The following is a 17,006-nucleotide window of genomic DNA, read 5'->3' as shown; positions in this document are numbered from 1 at the left end:
CCCACTGTCAAGGTGCGTGTAAATAGGTATGCTCTGTGTGTGTGTGTGTGTGTGTGTGTGTGTGTGTGTGTGTACCTTGAGCGTGGCCTTGCCCTCCAGGCAGGTGTGCACGAGGATGTGTCCCTCCCAGGACACGGCGAGGTGCAGGATGGACAGCGGCAGCGTGCTGTCGCACGGCGGACGCAGGCATCGCATGTACTGACCCCGACGCACCGTGTGGATGATCACCGTCCCGTCCTGATGGGCGCACGACACACACACACACACACACACACACACACACACACACACACACACACACACACATTATTAATATAAATTCGCTAGAGCGAGGGTCGAGCTTCTGGTTATTATTATTTCAATGTTTTGGGGCTTCCAGCAGGGAATCGAATTGAGGCATCAAAGCTGTCTTCTCCCGCCCCAGGGAGAAGACGTACTGTATTAACCACATTAACCCGGACCTCCCTATTTTGAAGACACTTTCAGAAAGCTCATTTCTTCATTAAACCTCACACACCATGTGAGATGGTAGAACATCAATTTTCCGCGGTTTTCGTACTAGGACAATGCACTGCATAAATGCCGCCGTGCACTCATGTATGCACGCACGCAGACACACACAGACATACACACACTACACACACTACACACACACACAATCATATACTGTATATGCAGTGATTGATTTAGCAACTTATTTTGCAACCTATTCCAATATTGCCCAGGGCATTAGCAATCAATAACTCAGTTACGTCAAACCGGAGTTCATTTGCTAGATCAGTGACTTATGACTAATGTATTACGTTAATCAATGCACAAAGAGAATGTAAACCAATATCTTTCCCTACAGTACACTGCCCTCATGCTAAACTACTTGTGGTACACTCAAGCAATGCGTTTCTGCTTTAACTACAGGCTGTCACCCAGTGGTGGAAAAAGTGCTCAAATGTTTTACTTGAAAGTATCAATACGGACAATGTAGAAATACTTTGTTACAAGTAAAAGTCCAGAATTCACAATGTAATTGAGGGAAAAGACATGTACCAAAAGTAGAAAGTACTCCTTGTGCAGAATGTCGCATTTCAAGTTTTCAAATGTATAACAATCTTTTTGAAAATAGCAGATCTACAAGCTTGTAGATCGACTATTTTTCAAATATATGAAATGTATGTAATGTATGTTTTGTAATAATCAAAATCTATAAAGTAACTAAAGTTTTCAAATAAATGTTGTGGAGTAAAAGTACAATATTTGGTACTGAGATGTAGTGGAGCAGAAGTAAAAGTACTGGAAATTGACACAGGGGTGAAAAATGGGTTACAAAATCGTGGGATAAAAATTTAATAAATAAAAAAGTACTGGAAATTGGAAATACTCAAGTAAAGTACAAATACCTCAACATTTTACTTAGGTACAGTACTTAAGTAAATGTACTTAATGACTTTACACGACCACTGCTGTCACCATTCATTGTGTGAAGAGTTTAGATCTTCCCTTAACCCATTCTGACCGGGCACCCATTTTGGTGTTGGCATCATGTTATGCTTTAGCTATTGAAAAATAGCAGATCTACAAGCTCATATCGCGCCACCGAGTGGCGCGATACGAGCTTGTAGGTCTGCTATTTTTGAACGACTGACATTTTTAGAATCTGATCTCAGGTCAGAATGGGTTCATCAGACCAGTGTGTGTCCAGTGGAAACCTCGTATGAATCTGATCTCAGGTCAGAATGGGTTAAAATGCGCTCAGCTTTCAGAACTACCGTTTTGGACATCCCATTTCCGGATGCCAAAAAACGGAGTCTGCATTTGTAAATCCCATAATTACTGGATGTTACACTTCATGTCCAAAGTTAAATTACAGAGCGATGCATGCTGCCCAGATATACTACGCATGGAGCTCACTGAAACACCTATTATCTCTCATTTCCCACTCCACTGAGTCTCCACTCCAAAAATCCATTTTCCACCCCATTGAGTCCACAAGCTATTTGAACAGAGTGCATCATTTGGTTGCTCTCACTCACTTTAACCCATTTTGGGCGGGAAGTTGGGAACCCCTTTTGGTGTTTTAAACATTATGTTATAATTCAGCTATTGAAAAATAGCAGATCTACAAGCTCGAAAAGAAAAGTCGTGAAAATGTGTCACAAATCATTGAATATATATTTCAGAGCGAACATTTTTATTTTTTAATTAAAATATTGGCTTCTGTGGGGGGGGGGGGGTGTCCCTGGAACTACATATTTTGAGATGGGGGTCCGTGGCCCAATAGAGATAGTTCTGGGGGTCCTTGACATGAAAAAGGTTGAACACCACTGACATAGAAACATGGGTTTTTCCGAATTCGACCTCAGTCCAAAATGGGTTAATATATAATGCCAAGCCTGAGGGCTTGGAATCTTTTACCCATGTCTTTCATGTGTGTGTGTGTGTGTGTGTGTGTGTGTGTGTGTGTGTGTGTGTGTGTGTGTGTCCTCTTACCCGTGAACCGGACACTGCCATGTCCAGCTCTGTACTGATGCTGACGCTGACCACCTCATCAGTGTGCCCGTAGAGCACCTGCACCGGCTTGGGACACAAGCCCACTGGAGCTCCCCCCTGGTAGCACGCACACACACACACACACACACACACACACACACACACACACACACACACACGCACGAAACAGCAATGTGACCAGTGGCAAGGCATTAGACTAGGAGTGGGAAAATCGAAAAATTTATATATATCGCGATTGTTTAGAATTGTTTAAAAATGTTATTATATAATAAAAGCAAAGAAAAACAGAAAAAATCGCAATAAATTCGAAGTGTGGAACAATAGTGGCTCTCTGGAGTGAGTGTGGAACTATAGTTTCCCTCTGGAGTGAGTGTGGAACAATAGTGGCCCTCTGGAGTGAGTGTGGAACAATAGTGGCCCTCTGGAGTGAGTGTGGAACAATAGTGGCCCTCTGGAGTGAGTGTGGAACAATAGTGGCCCTCTGGAGTGAGTGTGGAACTATAGCTCTGGCGTGAGTGTGGAACTATAGTGGCCCTCTGGAGTGAGTGTGGAACAATAGCTCTGGAGTGAGTGTGGAACTATAGTGGCCCTCTGGAGTGAGTGTGGAACAATAGCTCTGGCGTGAGTGTGGAACTATAGTGGCCCTCTGGAGTGAGTGTGGAACAATAGTGGCTCTCTGGCGTGAGTGTGGAATCGTGGATTCTGTGGAACTATAGTGGCCCTCTCCATCGTCACAGTTTCCCACCCCTGCCCTACAGTAGGAGACCAACCTGCTGCAGCACCTGCCACACCATGCAGGTGGTGTCTCTGGATCCAGACATCAGGTGGATGCCACAGTGGTCCGTCGACAGGCACGTCACCACGTCTGCAATAATAAGAAAACAGATCATCAGGTGGATGCCAGGGTGTTTTTCTCAATTTACAATTTAGGCATTTAGCAGACGCTCTTAATCCAAAGCGACTTACATTAAGCAAGAGCAAAAAACATCATCCAGATTCTTGAATCTAATTAATTTCCCAAATTAATTAACTCAAGTTATTTGACAGCCCTACTATTAACATAAATAACACTGTTTGTCAGATTAAATTAAATTAATTAGGATTAAACGGTAGACGCACTGCGACACGTTTTGAGCTCGTAGATCGGCTGTTTTTGTTCGTTTGTTTTTTACAGTAATATGCAACGTGGCCCTCTGCAGTGAGTTTGGAAATACAGTGGCCCTCTCCGTTGTGAAAGTTGCCCACCCCCGCCCTACATACGTACCCATGTGTCTGATGTGCTGTCCCACGCTCTTGCCCTTGACCAGGGACGTGACTCGCAGGCTGTTGTCCCAGTGACCGCCGCTGAACAGCAGCTTGCCGTCGTGGGAGACCACGAAGAGAGCGGCCGTCACCTCGACGCCAGGCGAGAACGGACCGGACAGGAATCGCTGGGTCCTGGAGAGGGAGAGAGAAAAAATACATACAGTAGGAATGCATGCAGCAGATCATGTATAAAATGTATTAAGACTTGAGGCCGACAGTAGTTTTCACACTTTCACGATTTTTCAAACTATTTCAAAAACAGCAGTGGTCTCTAGAGGACTCTAAGGACTTTAATTACATCCTACAATTTTTAAAACCTCTTTTTTTCGGGGAGAACATGCAATCTCCACACAGAAAGGCCCTTTTGCCAACCCCACCCAGGGTATGGGCACTGATGACGCGGAGGAGAGAATACGCCCCCCAGCACCCATAACCGCCCTCAGCGGGAATCGAACCCAGGACCTTCTAGCCGTGAGGCGACAGAGAGCCCCCAGAGAGAGAAGTGAGGACTCTTACTTGGGGTTGGCCACGGTGGGGTCCTTGAGGAAGGTGAAGTAGTTGGAGATGTTCTTGTCGTAAGGCAGCCAGCCGTGAGTCCCCACCAGGCAGTTACGACTCACCGTCACCTGGAAGGAAAACCCATGCAAGTATTAATAGTTTATCATTACATAAACAAATCCACATTATTCTATTATTATTCTACTGTCATTCCTATAGGCTAACCATGGTGTCAGGGCTGCCTTGCGTGATGAAGGAGTGAGACTGGTTCTTGGGTACGACTGCCTTAACCAGAGGCACGCTGTCACTGATGCCCTGAGAAGAAGACAGGTAGGACATTTCATCATTATAGCTTAGTATAGTAAACAAATTATATCACTTTATATCTCCTTTTTTTTAAGCAGCAATTTATATTTCTAGTAATTCATTGCACTGGTTTTCAACAATTCTCATATCATGGTCCTTTATTTATTGACCACCATGAGAATGAGTCTCTCAGAACCAAAGACGTGGAATACGTTGTTGTCGTTGGTTAAGATTTTGTCCACAGTTCCATGCTTTATTGATGTGGTACCATAAAGAGAGAGAACAGGCAAACGTTGATCAAAATAACAATTCTTCTACATTGTCCAATTGAGTAGAATTCTTGTAAATTAAGTAATGCAGATGATGAACAATAATTTAACTCTTGCGAGCGTTTTCTTTACACTGTAAATAGTTAAAGATCTATAAGGGTCCATTTGGTTACCAACTCTCCATCATTTAGCTGAGGGCATCTGGAACCCCCCCGTGTTAACGTGTAAAGGTGAATGCATCTAGTAGTAATGCAATTCAATATGATTTCTTTCCCTCTCTGCTCTCGTATGCACTATCTGGACAGAATGACAGAGACCACAGCGGCCGTCCAAACCTCCACGAAGAAGGACTTGAGCTCAGTGAGATGTTCAAAGATGCTGAGAGGACACGAGTCCAGTCGAGTTGTCCTCCTCTTCTCAACGTCCTCCTGAGATAGACGCACAGGGTGGGGCTCCTACGCGCACACACACACACACACACACACACACACACACACACACACACACACACACACACACACACACACACACACACACACACACACACACACACACACACACACACACACACACACACTTGAGTACATCAATCATTGGAATATATATTGTGTTGCACATTGTAAACTGTGCCCAAGCACTTTGTAAATAAATTGTGCTATGATTTTGGCAATGTCGGTTTAAAGACATGTGTTATGCTGCAGCGTTTAGCCTTCATATGGTGAGCTATACCGGAGCACGCCCAGCACCAAGGAGCAATGGCGATACCCATTGTAGTTCATACGCTTATGCCGCCATTGTGACGGAAACAAAGCATGGCGTGTCTGTGTACCTTGATCAGTTGGCAAGGAGTCTGTCCAAAGTTGCTGATCATGCCTTCCACGGCCTTCCGTTCCTTCTCGTCGGTAATGGCATCCAGGTCAACTGCACCTAGACACAACGAACATAACACACGTCTCTCTCAATATAAGTCCTGGTTATCTCTCCAGGACTATTTTTAAATGGTGCGTTTAATAGCTCGCGATGATGGACTATATATACCCTCGTAGGTGCAGTAGTAGAAGACATTGAGGGCCTCCACTGCCGCGGGGCCCTTCTGCTTGTAACCGAATATCAGGTCGATCCACTCGTGAAGGTGAGCTGACACATACTCCGACTCCTACAAAGAAAACACACACACAGACAGTACATCAAGCATGGCTTTCTGATAGAAATGACCGTTGTTGCAGCTGAGGAATGCGTTTAATCTCATTGGAATGGATATTTAATTGCAGTTAGTGGCTTTCCCCCTGAGGCACACAGAGCTTAAAGGGTCTCATACAGATCGATAGCCGTGGTGCTAGGCTAGCATGCAGCTACTCAACATGAAAATGCAATTCATTATTATTATAAACACTTAACACTTTCACTACAATGAAACCAAATGGACCCGTAAATGTTACACTCTCAAGAGTTAAATTATTGTTAAACATCTGCATTTCTTAAAAAGCACTTTGTGTGCCCACGCAAAACTTTCAAAAAATCACTTTCACCTAGAAAATCCATTCACACTTTTTATAATTCAGCTGACTGTGGAGACTGGAACTTTTTACTTTGAAATGTTTTATAGTTTCTGAGTTATTTAACTTAAACGCCCAATGCATTCTCAATGGCAATAACACAAACGTTGGCACCACGTATTTATTTTATTTCATATTTATTTTTAAAAGGAAAAAAAAGAAACCCCCGTCTTGGGCACAAAATGTCTTTTTACAAGAAGTCTGCACAATTAGAGAATGTAGAAGAATAGTTATTTTGATCAACGTTAACCATAACAAAATATTCTTTGTTTTGACAGTTTTGACCATGCACTATATCATACATAAAACAGACAATTGCCCCTCTAACAGCTTTATTTTTTTGATTTCACGTTTGTTTACATTTTCTCGAAAGTAATTAAAACGTCAACTCAAGCAAGCTAGCCATCTCAGCAAGACTCTGCTGCAACTTGTCACACCATATACTGAAATGAATGGCATCCAAAATGGCTTCCGGGAAAATTAAATAAACCGTAGGCGTGCTCTATGGAAAACGGTCACAACGAGTCATCGTTGTTACAAAATCTACTTAACGAAAAAAAGAAGCTAATATTAACAATGTCATGTCAATCACTCTATTAACCTCCACCAGTGGTGGTAACGGCACTACTGTTAAGTCACACGATGAATAAGGCCTCAGCTTTCACCAGTGGTGGTGATGACATCACTCAATTAGCCTGTAATGGGGTGGAGAAGGGAGGCTCACCAGGGCTTTGGTATAACAGGGTGGATGCTATTAGGGTGATGACGTCACTCTATTAGCCTGTAATGGGGTGGAGAAGGGAGGCTCACCAGGCCTTTGGTATAACGGGGTGGATGCTATTATGGTGATGACGTCACTCTATTAGCCTGTAATGGGGTGGAGGAGGGAGGCTCACCAGGGCTTTGCGGTGCTTGTAGATGAAGTCCTCCGGGGACTTGGCCCATTTGGGCAGGATGACGTCACCGACTCTCTCCTTGGAGATCTGCAGACGACCCAGATCAAAGACTGCAGGGACGGACACAAAAAGACAAGAGACACAATGTGAAAATGAGAATGAGGGAGATCAATTCAATTTCTATCGCTCTAATGGTGAACTGGTTTCCCTCATTGTTGTCACTTTGGTCCATGTATCAGGGGAGCTAGTCGCCATGACATTGTTCAATGGACCCTGGCAAAGTTAATTCAACCTCTTACAACCCAAGCCTGACTTTTGTTTAGGGCACAACATGGTTGGCATCTTACAAACTCCTGTTTGGCACTAGTGGCACTGACTGAACACGTACAAAGCTGCAAACACACACAAAAACAACCCTGAATGCTTTAAGGCCCCATTTACACTGAATCAGAGCTGAGCCTGTGCCACATCCAGATTGGAGTATGATTTGTTTAAATAAGTCTAAACACAAACAAGTCACATTGAATCAGATTTTTACAGATGCAACTCATTCAGAGGTGGTTTCAAATCTGATTCAAATCTGACTTCAGGAAATCCGTCTCAGTCTGAACGCAGCAACCTGATCTAAATCGGATTCCATGTGACTTGTTTGTGTTTAGACATATTTAAACAGTCTTGTTGCAAATTCTAAAGGTCTGAAGTTAGGTCAATGCTTCTCTGAAGTGCACAGATCATAAATAAACCTTTCATTGGCCTCTCGGTAGGCAGCTACTGTTTATAATGTCCTGGACAGTAAATATACATACAGTATAAACTTTAAATAATAATTTGGCCTGCTACATTTCCCCCCCCCCCCCCCCCCGTGCCCTCACCATTTTGGTTTTCCAGGAATTCTGGGAAGTAGAAGAACTCTGGGATGAGTTCCTTGACGTCGTTGGGATTGTCCATGAGTGTCTGCCAGGTGGCCGGGATGGAGTGGAACTGCCGGTCAGCACAGTCGAACCTTGTGCCGGGGAGGACACACGGCAGAGAAGGGTGAATGGACAAGATCACATCTAGCATGGTGCTTTTCAAAGCCAGGTCCGCAGACCCCCTTCAAGGATCTTTGACAGAGTTCCACGGGAATAGTTTAATTGAACTATTATTAACCCATTCTGACCCGAGATCAGTTCTATAAAATGTCTTCTACATCCTGACGATTTTTCAAAAATAGCAGACCTACAAGCTGGAAAATGATGGACATATCCATATCATGATATATATTAGACTGGATATTGTATGTGATTATGGATATTGTACTATTGTGATATGGCATACTGTAAGTGTTCTATATAATAAAAAAGATTTGGAGCGACGCACCTCTGCACTGTTAATGGAAGAGGGCTTCCTATGCCAGATCATCCAAAGCGTTTCGCCAGGCTTTTCATTTTTGAGCCGAATGCAAAAAAAAGAAAAATCACACCTGTGTGAACTGAGTGGTGCAACTCCCCCCCCCCCCCCCCCCTCCTCTCTCTCTCTCTCTCTCTCTCTCTCTCATTAGCAGGCAACAGTGCAGCACTATCACTCTCTCTGTTTCTGGCACAACAGCGCCACTACTGGTACTAATAGTCATACTGGTGCTCATTAACCAACACATAGGCACACATAGGTGAACACGGACATTGCCGTTCCTTGGAATGGTTGCACCACTCAAAAAAGCCTGGGTACTACCGAGGCTAATCGGAGAGTTACACACCAGATCAGAGAGCTATACAGATCAAAAAGGGTGGCCTGTGGCCTAATGCAAGTCAAACTGGGAGGTCCATGAGGTTGAGAACCACTGGTCTAGCGTACCTTCCACTCTGCAGCTGGATGTGCAGGGAGGTGAAGGGCTCCATCCTGATCAGGTAGTGCATGACTCCGGCTGCGTTGGAGTAGTGGGTGCCGTAGTGGAAGCGGTCGATGGTGCCCGTCGGGTCCTCGAAGCTCTCGTATCTGACGAGACACACGCGCAAAACATCATTTAACCCATTTTGGCTGGTGTTTTATTTTTATTTTTTTTCCTCTCTCTACTTCTTTGCTCTCTTCATGGTAATGTTTTTTACTATCCTTGTACTTTTGGGTTGGGGGTTGGGTGGGTGGGTTTGTGTTTGTGGGTTTTTTTTTTACAGAAAAGGGTTTCTACTACAGACTGTTTATCTGTCTGTGACATTCCTTCAATAAAATGAAAAGAAAAGAAAAAAGGAAAGCATCTGTCATTTCAGATTTTGTATACAGCAACATAGGTTTTTTGTTGCATTCAAACGAGGCATGCAAAGATCACAGCATATTTGTCACTTTGTATATCCGTTGCTCAAGCAGTTGTTGATGTCGTCAAGTGTGCCCGTTCAATTGACCTACATCTACGGCAATGCATGGCGCTGAAAGAATTAACACACTACTTGATCATACTACTGCACAAAAGAAAGTACCTAAAGCAGGTACAAGTTCGAAATGTGGCATGAAGCAACGCATTTTGAGCTTGTAGATCTGCTACTTTACTGCAACAAAAAATGATCAATCCTCAAAAGTAACAGTTTTGGTAATGGTTTCCACCTGACAGAGACATTTTTTTCAGAATCGGCCTCATGTCTAAATGGGTTAACGTGGCTCAAGGCTAGAGTGAATATTAGGGTTGCTGGTATTAGGGGTGAGCAACTTTGAGTGACTTTGAGCAATAAGTCACTTCATCCCCAATGTCTCTTCGCAGCAAGCTGTGCCGTTCACAAAGTGTAAATGGGCATATTGATCTCATGATTCTTCATTTCCTTCCTCTCATTGGCTTTTCAAGCAGACTCATGTTGAGCAGCGCAGTAAGATTAAACCGGAACAAATACAGCCTAATGAGTAAACGGATAACTAATCAATGAAGGGGGAAGTGGTGAAGGATTTGCATTGTAGGCCAAGGATGTTAACATAGACATAAATAAGGACCAGGTTGTTTAATTGCCTTTAGCGCAGGTTATTAGCCTCAGTGACTTTCAACATTGTGTTTTGTTTTAGCACCTGGACGTGACTCAAGGAAGTGAAAGTCTTTCAATAGAGGAATAGATGCATACTAGAGCCCTGCGCGGGAGTGTTTTCTTAATCCTGCCAGCTCCCGTTGGATTTATGACAGATTCCCCACCCGCCCCCGCAACGATTACATTTTTGACCGCCCGCTTAATGTCCGCCGCTCCCTCCCGCAACAAAAAATTAAATGCCATTATTCCTGCAGCACAGTCGTAGTACTGCAGGTCCCAGAGTCATACAAAACAATTGTAAGTATTGCCTTTGTTAAATGTTAAATGTTTGTCTGTGTCGGACCCCAGGAAGACTAGCTTTTGTCAAGGCAAAAGCTAATGGGGATCCTTATAAACAATAAACAATGCAGTTTATACAGTATGTTTCCATTGAGATCCAAAAACCTTAAATTAACCAAACGGAATGAGATTGAGCAGGCGTGCAGGAGAGAGGCCCGTTTTATTTTGCTCACAGATAGAGGGAAAGTGCTTATATTGTAATACTGATGCGACGAGCTGCGTACAGTGCACAGCGTGAGAGAGAGAGGGGGGGGGAGACATTAATATCTAGCTAAAGTATACATACAAGCAAATAACAAATATTCTGGTTAATTGGGGGAGATGCGGGATTTTGCTGAGCTCGCTGGTTTTATTTTGACCACCTGCTCCCGACCGCAGGTATTGCGCAACATTCGCGTTGGGTCGTGCGGGTAATGCACACTTCTCTCTCATCGTGGCCTTAGTGATTGTTTAGTTAGCATTTCAACCAGAGGAACAGATGCATACTTCTCTCTCACTGCCTTGGCGTTGCGTTCGTTGAGAACAGCCACCGGCTTCGAGAGATCCCTGAACGCCCGAGGATCTGACAGGTCCAGTTCCTCTGACGTGTAGTCGGCCAGGATCCAAGGGAACTGGAGACGCACACACACGCGCGCACACACACACACACACACACACACACACACACACACACACACACACACACACACACACACACACACACACACACACACACACACACACACACACACACACACACACACACACACACACACACACACACACACACACAAACTTAAACCCCATCACCAGCTTCCCTAAAAGATTCCATTATATCAGTGGTTCTCAACCAGTGGTCCTTAAGGGGGTTCCAGGTGGCCCAAGTTAAATGATGGAAAGTTGGTAACCAAATGGACCTTTATAGATCTTGAATCTTGAGCATAAAATGAAACCAAATGGACCTGTGCAGGTGCATTTGGTTTGATTTTACACTCAAGATTCAAGATCTAAATTCTACACAAGTAGAGAATGTAGAAGAATAGTCATTTTGATCAACATTTGCCTGTAGTCTCTCCTAATACAGTACCACTATAATATCAGAATCAGAATCATTTTTATTTGTCATTTTCCTATGTACTTGCATACAAAAGAACATGAAATATCGTTTCCCCTCAGTTATTGGCAGTGCAACATAAAACATAGAGCCTATTTAAAACACAAGCTAAAAACTCAAACCAAACATGGACAAACATTTCAAAAGAGCCCCAGTATGTATGACGACGTGCAATTCAAATGGAAAAGTTAAGAGTTATATAATCTTATTCAACGACAACAAAATATTCAATGGTTCTGAGATGATAGATGGTGGTCCGTGGCTCAGATGCTGAATAAATAATGGACCTCGAAATAAAAACCAGGAACTCACCACTGGGTATTGAGCCAGGTTGTTGTAGGTTCTGCCCGCGATGGTGTTCAGCTGCATCAGGTAGTCAAAGTTGGACATCTCCCTGTTCACCCATTTCTTGGAAATAACAAAAGAAAGAAAATGTGTCAATTGTTAACCCATACAATCTTAAGACCTGAGGACCCAATACTACAAAATGTCTTCTGAAAAGCATGTGTGATGTGTGTTGCATCAGAGGTGCTCAAAGACCCCCAAATTGGTATGTATGAATTTGGCCTCCGACCCCCATTCCAGGAAGCAAAGATTTGAGTTTAAAACTTGGGATTGGCTTGTCCTCCATAAATGACAAATGTGACACAATTGATAAACATTATGTTTCAGCCAGGACAACTCATGAATAGATAGAATATAAAATGAGCAATATATTTATTACGATTTGGCGATGAATTGGATCTGCTTTTAGGTACTCTGATAAAGCGCATCTCCCAACCACAGGGACCCCCATACCTAAACAGCAGATCCAAAACAAAAGGTGGTAGCTGCATTTTTAAGCAGACAGCAGCAGAGCAGTGTCAGTATCTGAGCAGTAGCAAGCAAGCAAGCAGGGATAGCTGGTCTGAAGATGAAATTAGTGTGTGATTGGATGAGTAGATCATGCTGATGAGAACGTGATGCTGAGGCGGCCCAATGGATGGCCACCAACAACTGCACTGAGTTCCCTGAAAGAATTTGCTCTAAGCATGTCTGTGACAGGCGCACCTCTCATTTCTATTGGTGTGTGAGTGCTGACCTGTGTGAGCCCGTAGGCCTTCAGTAGTTCCTGTGTTTCAGTAGTTCCTACCTGTGTGAGCCCGTAGAACTTCAGTAGTTCCTGTGTTTCAGTAGTTCTTACCTGTGTGAGCCCGGAGGACTTCAGTAGTTCCTGTGTTTCAGTAGTTCTTACCTGTGTGAGCCCGGAGGACTTCAGTAGTTCCTGTGGAGAGCGCGTTCCGTACAGGCTGAGAGAGCGCAGCAGCATCATGCGTCCGTACACCTTGTTCCGTACCTGTCAATGAAAAACACGCCCCATCAGCAGCCATCATGATGAGATTCTTCTGACCAACCCACGGAAACATACTGTGACTCGAAGGTTTCAACCGCTTCATGATATAATCCAAAATATGTAATACGAAACATATTGGGAATGTAGCTGAACACAACAATTTATTTTAGACAATACAAGCCAGGCATCAAATCATCTACTGTAAGATATATGAATGTATATTCAGCAGCTAGTGGCCCCCCGGGGGCTCACCTCCTTCTTGAAGTTCAGGAAGTAGTTGGTCTGGTCAATCAGGAAGATCTCCAAGGCGGAGCGTCGCAGGTTGTAACGTCGAAGGTGGATCTCTCTGATCTGAGACAGAGGCCATTTGAAGTCATAGCCGACTCCTTACAGAGAGACATAGAGAGAGAGAGAGAGAGAGATAGAGGTTATCACGGGGCAAAGACACATGTGGTGTGACTCACCTTGAATATACACAGTCTTCTCTGACTGGGATCTAATTTAATCCCTATAGCGTTGCTATTCTTATCTTGGCATGCCATAATACGGCGAACACCCGAACATACACGTTTATTCTGCAAAAATAGCTCGTCTACAAACTAAGGACGCGTCGTGACCTAGTAAATTTGGTTATTTTCCCATGAAAAGATTTGGTGCAGATCGGGGAAAGAAACGGAGGGGACAAAGTATATTGTCGACATTAAGGTTTGGTGTTTATATTACCACTAACAAACATAGGGTTTAAATGATTAAAACACTATGTGTTGGTTATCGAGTTTCATGGTTCTCTCCTTTTACCCCGACCAGTTATCCTTAAGGGGGTTCCAGGTGGTCCCAAATGATGGAGAGTTGGTAAACAAATGGACCCTTATAGATCCATATGGACCCATGGTTTCATTTTACGCTCTCAAGAGTTAAACATCTGCATTACTTAATTTACAAGAAGTCTACATTTAGAACTGTTGTTTTTTTTACCTCAACGTTTGCATGCTACTGTATCTCTCCTAATGGCACCAACAGCATGGAATTGTGGACAAAATCTTATCCAACGATAACAAAATGTGTCGTCGTCTCTCAATCTTTCGTTTTGGGTCTGACAGAGAGGCTAAAGGGCTGTATTTTGCATGTCTTAAGTACCAGGTCTTATTCCCTAACTTGAGTAAACTAAAGACCTGGAGGCGTGATCAATGCCATTTGGCTATTCTGAGTGGCCATAGAGCATTGATCACGCCTCCAGGTCTTTAGTTCACTCAAGTTAGGTAATAAGACCTGGTACTTAAGACACGCAAAATACAGCAGTAAATCTCATCGAAACACGGTGGTCCGTGGCTCAGAATGCCGAACAGATACTGGACCTTGACAATGAAAAGGGTTGAAATGTTTGAAAACCACAGTTTTTTTTACCCTCGTCTTTCTCGGGGCTGCTGTCGTAGAAGTTGATGTGCTGGGTGGTGAGCTCCAGACGGCCCGGCACCACGTCCACCACCGTCACCAGCTCACAGTCCTCCCACAAAACCAGCTTCTCCTTCTGGCCGGGCTCCTCCGCCTCAGCCCTGGAGATGGACACACACACACACACACAGGAGATGATTCCAAAAGTCCACGGGCCGCAAGCTAAAAAAGTCTGTATAATTTTGAAACGTTTAAGAATTTATTTTGTAACACGACTAGTCTAAAATATTAAGGAAACACACAGCAAGAAGCCACATTTCCATCTATTAGGCCAAACGTCAATGAACAAAAACATTGTGATTAGGGTTGTCCCGATCGAATCGAGAGATCGGAAATCGGCTACGATCACATGATTTTCAAAAGATCGGAATCGGGATCGGATTTTGAATGATCTAATGTAAATCTCAAAGAAAGATGTATAAGCAATGAGATTTGTAAAAACGGTTCATGCTAGTTGTTTTCCTTCTGGTCCCAGTCAAACTATAGTCACACTCAGACGCATGAAAGACACCAATATGACAACAAAGTAAACAACCCCCTCTATGCATGATGGCGTGTAGGTGTCTGTAGTACTCTCTCTGAATGAACTCTTTAAGAGTTTTAACGTGACTGCAGTCCTATAAGCTGTAGAACTGTATTCACTCTAATTCACCAATACATCATTATTTTGCTATAATTCCATGCTTTTATAGAAAAAGAAAAAAAATCACACCTGTGTGAAGTGAGTGGTGCAACTCCGTGTGGGGGTGTGGGGGGTGTGTCAGTCGTTCTTTGATTTAAAAAAAATAGCAGACCGACAAGCTCGTAGAGCGCCACTCGGTGGCGCGCTATGAGCTTGTAGATCTACAATTTTTCGATAGCTAAATTATAACATAATGTTTAAAACACCAAAAGGGGTTCCCACCTAAAATGCGTGAACCAGCCAGCCGGGAATCGAGCCGGGGACTTGGAATCTGCCCTAACCATTTTGGCTAAAATATATATTATTAGGGTTCCAACATTTGCCTCTGTATTGGGAAATGAGTGCATATACAAAATACTGATACAATCAATACAAAATAATGTTCATAACCTTTAGTATAGACTTTGCATACTAATATGAGGTTGCCACAAAATCCCAAGAAGGCACGCCTGGATTTGTCTCACAAGCACAGCGCTTGGGAACCACTGACTTTAGAGGATTTTATACTGTAAGCATGGTGCCCTCTGTTGAAATGCCGTTTCACGTAATACCTTTATTGGATGTACTGTAAATATTGATAATAGGATTTCCGCTTGTGGTCGGGAGTCCGTTTGGGAACGGCACAATGCCTCTTTGTCCAAGTTGTTACTAGCCCATTCTGGGCGGGAACCCAGGTCTGCTTGTAGGTCTGCTATTTTTCAAAAATCGAAGAGCGACTGACATAGAAGACATTTTTAGAATCTGATCTCAGGTCAGAATGGGCTAGTCTGTGTGACCCGAGGCCCGGGGGGGGACACCTTATTAACCTACTTATCCTCCCACTGTTTCTCAATGTCTGGTCTGGGGACCATCGCCACGGCTCCAAAATGGACCCTGTAGCTCTGAGAGTGTACAAATGGATCCCTCAACCACGGGTCCATTTGGTACACTCTCAGAGGTACATAAACGCAATCGGGTCCATTTGGTTCCCTCTTCACACTCTCAGAGTTGCATGAACCCAATCTACAAAGTAGAATGGGGGCATATCCCCCACAGATGGAAAATAAATGTGTGAAACGTGTTTTGCGTGGCCAAACAATGCATAATGAAACTGTGGGGTCCTTGAAATGATAATCATCACTGTGCTACACGGCCCAGGTTCATTACTGACGTGTTGTTGCTGGCCGCGGGGTCTTCCTCTGGCAGCTCTAGGATGTCGTCTTCCAGGTCGCTGACCTTGACCTGTTTGACCGCCTCCAGTAGCAGGGAGTCCTGGTTCACCCTCTGCTGCTGGACGCCTGGACCAGAGAGAGAGAGAGAGAGAGAGAGAGAGTACACATACATATTAGACTGCTATTATTTGTAGTTCTATTAATGGTTCTTCTTCATAGCCAGCAAACACACACACACACACACACACACGGCAACATGAAGTTTAGCGTCAGCAGTGAGACGTGTCGTGTCGGTCGTGGACTACGTTACCCAGGTTGTCTCGCAGTGCGCTGGCCTCGCGGTGCGGGTCAAAGTTGTAGTTCCTCACCAGCTTGAGCCTCATGCGGGAGAAGTTCTCTGCACTGGACACCCTCCAGTGCATCTGCTCCTGAAGCCTGTAGGTAGGCAGAGGGCAGACCCAACGAAAGATGAACACACCGTCTCCCAAACTGACCGACACACAGCAAATGATTCAGCCAGCCGGGATTCGAACCGGGGACTCGCTGTCAGGCATTTTGGAATGTGCCCTAACCATTTGGCTAAAATTATGATTCGAGGGTCGTAAAATGTGCCTCATACCATTATGGGGGTCCTTAGTTT

General features: G+C 44.0%; 1 protein-coding gene across 4 annotated transcripts in view; it reads right to left on the bottom strand.

Annotated features, from left to right (window-relative positions):
- nbeal1 (neurobeachin-like 1) overlaps positions 1–17,006 on the bottom strand; it is a gene marked incomplete at its 3' end in the record, with an annotated part of 90,776 nt that overhangs the window by 8,521 nt on the left and 65,249 nt on the right. For 3 of the 4 annotated variants that reach the window (XM_080758760.1, XM_080758762.1, XM_080758761.1), the window contains 19 exons: positions 16,677–16,801; positions 16,366–16,492; positions 14,486–14,634; positions 13,334–13,467; positions 12,983–13,084; positions 12,061–12,156; positions 11,142–11,266; positions 9,169–9,309; positions 8,208–8,338; positions 7,336–7,445; positions 5,922–6,039; positions 5,713–5,810; positions 5,219–5,338; positions 4,534–4,623; positions 4,327–4,436; positions 3,770–3,942; positions 3,276–3,370; positions 2,485–2,601; positions 76–237 (listed from right to left, as the gene is read on the bottom strand). In XM_080758760.1, the coding sequence (XP_080614886.1) occupies positions 76–237; positions 2,485–2,601; positions 3,276–3,370; positions 3,770–3,942; positions 4,327–4,436; positions 4,534–4,623; positions 5,219–5,338; positions 5,713–5,810; positions 5,922–6,039; positions 7,336–7,445; positions 8,208–8,338; positions 9,169–9,309; positions 11,142–11,266; positions 12,061–12,156; positions 12,983–13,084; positions 13,334–13,467; positions 14,486–14,634; positions 16,366–16,492; positions 16,677–16,801 (2,323 nt within the window). Of the gene's footprint in view, positions 1–75; positions 238–2,484; positions 2,602–3,275; positions 3,371–3,769; positions 3,943–4,322; positions 4,437–4,533; positions 4,624–5,218; positions 5,339–5,712; positions 5,811–5,921; positions 6,040–7,335; positions 7,446–8,207; positions 8,339–9,168; positions 9,310–11,141; positions 11,267–12,060; positions 12,157–12,982; positions 13,085–13,333; positions 13,468–14,485; positions 14,635–16,365; positions 16,493–16,676; positions 16,802–17,006 lie in introns of those variants that run through there. The other variant, XM_080758763.1, reaches the window with a different exon arrangement.

The sequence above is a fragment of the Protomyctophum bolini genome (assembly GCF_963924005.1).
Source record: "Protomyctophum bolini genome assembly, chromosome: 24".
Lineage (NCBI taxonomy): Eukaryota > Metazoa > Chordata > Actinopteri > Myctophiformes > Myctophidae > Protomyctophum > Protomyctophum bolini.
The sequence above is the reverse complement of the archived record's forward strand: the minus strand, read 5'-3'. Positions and strand labels throughout refer to the sequence as shown.